The 7,605-nt window shown below is 35.8% G+C and overlaps 1 protein-coding gene across 2 annotated transcripts in view; it reads right to left on the reverse strand.

Annotated features, from left to right (window-relative positions):
• Window positions 1-3,676: 3,676 nt before the first annotated feature.
• ITGA9 (integrin subunit alpha 9) overlaps window positions 3,677-7,605 on the reverse strand; it is a 213,139-nt gene continuing 209,210 nt past the window's right edge. For both annotated transcript variants that reach the window (XM_015619749.3, XM_015619751.3), the window contains exon 28: window positions 3,677-5,432. In XM_015619749.3, coding sequence (XP_015475235.1) covers window positions 5,334-5,432 — 99 coding nt within the window. In that variant the 3' untranslated portion in view covers window positions 3,677-5,333. The remainder of the gene's footprint in view (window positions 5,433-7,605) is intronic.

Here is a 7,605-nt window from a genome sequence, read left to right on the forward strand (position 1 = left end):
AAGCAAGATTGATGAACTATAAATAATTCTCACTACCTTTATTTTATTTCCATGGTTTTAAAATACTGTAGTCAAGTCAGTTGTACTCTTTGTCTCCAAACAGTTTGATGTTGTAAGTCATAGAATTACAATAAAAGATGTCCATTATCCACACACAGATAAACACATACATATTGTATTTAATTCAAACATACAGAAGAAAATGTCTCACCCAGTTAATGGAAAAGTACTTGAGCTAGACAAGGACAATAACTGACAAAATGATATTATTAGGATAATTTTGCAGTAATTTTTTATTCCAAAAAGTTGTATTTTTTTGTAAACCTGACATTTCCAAAACAGTGCAAGTGAATCAGAATACAGGCGAACACAAGCTTCTAAATACAGGTGACATCAGTAAGAGTGAACACATTCTTCCAGCAAGTTCACAAAAAAAACCCATACAATTTTACAATATATAAGCAGTGACATTCTGATAAAAAGAAGGGACAATGGTGCAGGCACTTTACTGTGCATGCAAACCAAGCTCCAAAAGCAATTAGTCTTCCTGCCAGTTTAATCAATGCACATTCAACGAATGAAATTCTACTTTCATTTATATCCAAGAAACCCTAGCAAGTGGGTGGACTTGGACAAAGGATAGAAATTAGTTCCATGACTCCCTTAATTCTTCAGTGAAAACAGTATTATATATTTCCATGTCAAATGGATACTATGCTTTAAGTTTGTGCAAGACTTCAAAATGTGCCCATGAACAGTAGACATTCAAGAAAGTTGATACTAAATATTGTCAAAGAAAATTTTTTTATAACTGTTGCTTTCAGCAAACTGAGCTACCTGCACATCACTGATTTGGTATGTGGGGTCATTACCATTCAAGGTAATAGACAAGGCATAGAAGGGGCTGTTTTCACTGTTACGCTTGGCATTGAAGAAGTCTTTGCCATTTTAAAATGAAAAGACTGCTTAAGTGGTTTACAGGCTTGGAGTTTACATCAGATGTAATTTCTCTCTCAGATAATTCTCAAGCAACTTGTGAGATGACTTAAATTCAGAGGTTGCTCCAGTATTTTCTACAGTTTGCTGACTTCCTCATTAAGCAAATAAAAGAACAAGTTTATTCAGAAAAGAAAATAGCAGGTGTTTTCGTTAGCTACAATGGCCAAGAGAATACCAGTGACCTTCTTGGAGCATATTATTTGTTCTGTTGCTTGGGAAGAAATTTCAAGACACAAACCCCATGGTTTTTAAATTAAAACAGCTGTGAAAGATGGCTTTATCCCTGTGCTGTGGGCCACCAAAACTGTGAAAGGACTGTGATCTTCTTGAAATAAAGATGGAAATGACATGGGATTGCAACAGCATTGAGAAGTATTTTTCTTTGATTCCCTCCCCTGCCTTCCTTCCCGATAATCTTTTTCTGAAATATGTTTCCTCCTATCCTAGAAGCAACTTCTTTTGACACTATTTGTAAGTAAACACCTTGTACATTGCAAGTTTTACCTATCTCAGATGCTAAAGCATTTGAAAATGAGACTCTTCTAACTTTCTTCCTGCATAGCTTATAGCTACTGTAAAGTGAGTCTGCTGGAAAAAAAGGCCAACATAAATTCAGCAAACCTTTCAAGGAAGTTGTCCAAGAAAACTGATGACACTGTCTCAGGATGGATGAACTGGAGAGCACTTGTACAATAAGTACCCCTAGAATCTGTGCAAGCAGAACAGCGCAAAGAAACTAACGAGTACCTGACAGATGGGAACTCCCAGAGCCCTAAAAGCAATTTCCAAAGTAACCATGCATCTAGATATTTATCTAGATATATATCTAGGATTATTTCTTAATTAAAAAACTCAAAACCCAGCAGTTCTATAACAGAGTTATGTTCTACACATTCTTGAAGTGTATTACATTTTTGAAAGATTTTGGGATTAGAAATTGATTGCAACCAACTGATAAAAGTGTGAATTTTCGTTGGGTTGCTTTTTAGGAAGTGGAAAGGTGCAACCACAGTATTTTAATATGAAGAACAGGTATGATCTAACTATCCTAACTGGAAGCAAGCAAAAGCCATAATGGAATTTGATTTGAAAAAAGGAGAAAAAAAAATATTGGAGAGTAAAACCAAAACCATCCATGACAACAAAACCACTGAGTACCTAGCAGTGATGATACTAAGAATTTGTGGATTGTTTCACAAATATGGCACTGACCTAGCCAACAGCTAGATTTTCACTAAGGGATGAATTATGCTGGATCAGTTCTATGACAATTCAAATCAGAAATTAAAAAAGTCCAGTGTGGGCTCAAATGTGGTTTACCTTTATTTATTTTTTTTAAAAAGTAAAACCACTTTTTCTTTGACAAAAAACCCACTTTTATGACAAAACAAAAAAATGTCCAATAAAATCTGAAATGTTGAATTTGTAGGGTTTTTTTTAATCTCTCTTCTTTATATAGTTTAAAAAGATATTTTAAAGGTATAACTAATTTCGGTTTTTAAAATACTGTAAGGAATTATTTCTGGCAGATATCAAAGTAAAATTTTGTTTAAAATGTGGAAATTAACGATTTCAACTTTTCAAAGGGAACTTTCTCATTTTTTGAATGGAAACTTTTAAATTTAATTCAATTCACAAGTGGTTTCACTTGTGCCCTGAATGATTTTTTCTGCAATTTTACATTTTAATAATTTTGGGGGGGATTGGTTCCAGAGAGGGCACATACTGGAGATTCTTACAGGTAATAAAAAGACCCCTTTTTTAACCAACTACTTTAAGCAATTTCAATTTATAGCTGTGAATCAATCTCACATGCAATTTCTGTCTGATGTAGATTTTTTTTAAAGAGAAAAACCAAACAATTAACTTTTGTTGTTTAACAAAACTAACTGATGTCAGACATGTACTGTCTGACTGATGTCACAATGTACATGTACATTCAACAACCTTCAATACCAGAGGGGAATATAGATTAGGTATTTGAAGAAAACACTTTACTGTGAAGGTAATGAGAAACTGGAAGAGGTTGCTCAGAGAAGTTGTGGATGGCCCATCCTTGGAAGTGTTCAAGGCCTGGTTGGATGGGGCTCTGAGCAACCTGGCATGGCCGTGGGCAGGGAGTTGGAACTAGATGTCATTTAAGGTTCCTTCCAACACAAACCACTCTATCAATCTTTGACTTTCTGATAATACAGCAGTTCAAGGCCAGACTGGATTGGGCTTCGAGGAACCTGGTCTAGCAAAAAGTCTCTCTGCCCATGGCAGGGACACTGGAACAAGATCTTTAAGGTCCCTTCCAACCCAAGCCAGTCTATGGTTCTGTCTCTAGATGATAATACACAACAGTGCAGTCAAATGCCAGCAGCCTTTTAGTTTTGCACTCTCTTGGAAAATCTGCACTCTACTACCTGTGCTTTTAACAGGATTTTGCCGTGCATTTTGGTTTAAATGACAATTTGTAACACAGAATATGTCAAATCAACAATTATTGTTTTAAGGAAGATAGTTGAATAGACTAATAGTTCTTGTCAGATGTTGAATCAATACACTTAATTAACTTTAAAACAATTTTTTCCCTAATACATGCAGATAGCTAATAGTAAATAAATATCAATTAATACTGCAGTAATAGCAGACACTTGATGATGGTGGTGCTAAAAAAGCAAACAAGAATATGTTTGTGGACCATTTTTATGATTTGAAGATATCATGAATATGGCCAAGGAGAGCAAGACCTGTTCTAAAGCTGATTTTTTGCATGTTCTCTGTGTTCAAGTTTCCAAACTTCCAGCTGTTGTTTTACCACACTTAAGGAAGAAGACATCCTGCAACCTTTCAATCCTGGTTTCACTTTCTACCACAGAGCTTGGCCCTTCTTTCCTTTACATGGATTTTATACCAACATGACATTTACTCCTTATTTACACAAAGTGCAAAATACAAGTAGAATCTAAATCCAAGTCTTACAGAGTTCCACTATTTCTGTTCAGAAATCCAAGAGCTTTTGAAGAAACATATTTGAATTAATTACAACTGGACTTCTTTTAATTCAACAAACAATTTGTTAAGGAATTACCAGCAATAAAAGTGGCAAGCTGAGATCCAATAACATCTGTGCCTTGACTAAACTTCCTTCTAAATTCTTGATGAAATACATTCAGTACTTGGAACACCCAGATAGGCAATCTCGAGATTCAAATATCCAAACATTTTAATCCTTGCATCTACTTATCTCTCTTAAAATTATCATATAAACAAACTCATGACTCAAGTAACTCACATGGCAAACATAATGCTCATAGCACATAGCAATTTATCACTTGCTTTGATAGCAACAGATCACAATCCTTAACAGTAGCTTTAAAATTATCCATCTTAATATTAATATGACTTAATTACTTTTTAAATTATTATTATTTAGAGGAATTTGTCAATGCCATAGTGGTTGGCCCAACTACATCCTTCTGGTATCTCACCTGTACAGTGCTAGAGACTGCAAAAGAAAAATTCCCAAAGAGAACATTCTGTGGTGCCTTCCTCAGTGAGCCAAAGCAAACTACATCTTGCTACATGTCACTGAAGAAGTGGTTTTATCCACTCCCACCCAGGCTAGTAAAGGACAGACTCAAGATACAGAGTATCAGAGTGAAATACTTTAGGTTCTGTAGCTTATAAATCAAACACCAAATTTAACTTAAAGAAGGAGACAGTAAAAAGATTTTGGCTTATTTCTATTAAATGATCTATATATGATATTACCAAGCCTTGTGAATTAAGCATATGAGGATTTCAGCTACTTTTATCTGCAAATCTCTCTTTTCTCTCTTGCATTGATGTTTAAAAGTACAATAGAATTTATATATATATACATATATATATATATATTTTCAAAGATTTAGATTTAGCCAGATATCAGTGCTTGAGTGAACTATATAGCTATTCAATAGAAATTATAAAACATTGATACAAATATAAAGACATACTCAATATAAAAAGCTCATATTTATAAAAAATATTCTTAGGTAAAAGTCTTCCCCTGAGGGCATACTACATAATTGGACTCATAAATATTGCTCTGCACTGCAGCTTGGTTACCAAAGGTCAAAGTTCAACTCTTAAATGAAGTGTGAATCGCTCCAGTCACCTGACATGGCTGCAGTGGTTGCCTCAGGATATGTTCCCTAGTTTTTGGGAGTAATAAAGACACAGCATCAATGGGGTCTCCGAAAAATCTGGAGAAGATTCCTTCTTCCACATATGGAAGATACGAGAGCAGGATCTATAGACTAGCGGTGCATGTCACATGACTGGGCAGTTTTGTTTTCATGGACAGTTTACTGATTTTTCTGGACCCAGTTCCAACTATCTTCATTCTCCTTTCTGCTCTTTTCAGCCTCAATAATTTCTTTGTACCTCCGGCGGAAGAAGCCCATCTGCAAATCAGAAGAGATGACAGTGGTAAGTTATTGAATCATTAAATTGCAACTTTGTCGGTATGACAACAGATAACATTATGCAGAAAGAATTAGCCCAGGAGTTAGCATTTAATTCCTCCAAGTCCCAATCTGAAACCTTAGCTCCTTATTTACACCAGTATAAATGAGGTCAGACTGGGTCCCAAATCTTCATAAGTACACTGCTTCTTAGAGATGAACTACTCTGAGGTAGGAGTCCTCTTATACAAATATGAACTTTAAAAAAAAAAAAAAAAAAGCACATGAAGTATTTCTAATAAATACAGACCAGCAGAGGCTGGTTTATTGGTTTAAAACAGAGGTATAATACAGGTTTATTGGTTTAAATTAGAGACTAATGCTAAATTTGGAGCTGAACCTAAAGCCCGGCTAACTCTTGGGGCTTGTGTAAATGTTGACATTTTTATGAACAGTACTCTCAGTATCTACAACTGCACAAAACAAGAGGGACCGAGGAATACAGTACAGACAGTCACCTCCCACTTCTCAGTTCCAATTATAATCACTGATAGTCACTTTTGCATATTTTCTTGTTTCCTAAACCCTTGTACTTAGAGAAAGTTTTGCAACTGGTTTTCATCTCAGTTTAAATAAAAATTCTCATATCTCTGTTTCTTTAAGTCTCTCAGATAAACAAACATTATTTTAATAACAGATTTTGGTAAGCATTCAAGAATAACTCCTCAAACTTAGCAATGCACTGTTGAGATCACTGAATAAATATTTTGTTCAATATAATTAAACATTTATGTAATTCCTACCACTCTAAACCTGTTTTCTTACTCCTGCTGTGTAAAACATTATGTTTTAGTCTTCTTTTATCAACCAGTTATTGCCACCAATTATTCCCAAATTGCCTGTGTGTAGGAATATGTTGTGTGGTTTTGTCATTACTAAAATTCCTTTAAATTGGATTTATTAGTTTCAGTTTTCAGCAACTTTAATTTTCTTCAAGGGTATTTTAATTCACAGGGGTGTAAAAGGCAGCATATTCAATCTGTCAAAGAGGCTTTTCCAGTACATCTTCCTAAAGTCCAAGTCCTTGCCTGTGCCTCAAATTACTTCCTGAATTCACAGCAGCATGATAATATGCACACACCATCCTTTCATCAATCTTTATCTCTGCCTCTTGCCTTCTATGCAAAGGACATAGAAGCTGTAGCACAGTCTAACAAGCCTCTCTCTTTTGGTAAATAGGACATGCTGTTAATCTCGGTATAAGTGTACTCTGCTAGGAGCATAGGTATACATTACATACGTACCTACTGTCCCAGTTCCAGACAGACAGGGATAATTTCTGCAGCCAGAGGGAGCATGGCTAGAACCTGGAGATTATTCTAAACTACCTCACATCATAGCCAGGGGTTGGGGAGAGTCTCTTCCAGGGGAAGGGGTTTCTTCTGGCCAAGAAAGCAAAGTGGCTGCAATCTAGTTGGTCTCAGTAGCATTTTGCATGTGAATCACTCTTTTCTACTCTTTTGTTATTAATATTGTTGCTGTTTCTGTTTGTTTTCTTATCTCATTGCTGTTTCCGGTAAATTGTTCTTATGACAACTCATGATCTTCTCACCTCGTACCTCCAATTCTCCTCTCCATCCTGCCTAAGGGGAGTTTGGAGTGTTTCAGTGGGAACATGAAATTCAATAATAGAATTGCTGAACCACAACAGCCTAATTTGGTGCCCAAGTGGGACACAAAAGTTATGATAACAACAGATCTGCCCAGAGCAGGCTGGAAACAAACTTCATCTAAGCGTTTGTTGTATTAGGTACAGAGCCACTGGCTACAATCTGTCCACATGGTTGTGATACTTAACCCTGTATATATTCCTATATGTGTTCCTTGCAGTGCTGTTTTTCAGAGCAGAGAGAAAGATCAGGATTACTTTGTCGATGTACTGTGTGATAACAGTTTATCACATGATAATATATAATGATGGTCATTTGGGGCTTGTAATCAGTGCTGTTCTCCTACTCTTGGCTCAGGTGCAATATTTGGTAGACCAGTAAAAATCCTACCCAGTCTGTCAGGGGAATAGGGAAGGATGACTTTCCCCAGCCTTTTACCCCCTTTTCCTTTCTCAGGCCTGTTAGAACAGCTTTGGAGAATTTTGAATTCCCTTTGGATGTTA

Source organism: Parus major, chromosome 2, assembly GCF_001522545.3.
Source record: "Parus major isolate Abel chromosome 2, Parus_major1.1, whole genome shotgun sequence".
Classification (NCBI taxonomy): Eukaryota; Metazoa; Chordata; class Aves; order Passeriformes; family Paridae; genus Parus; species Parus major.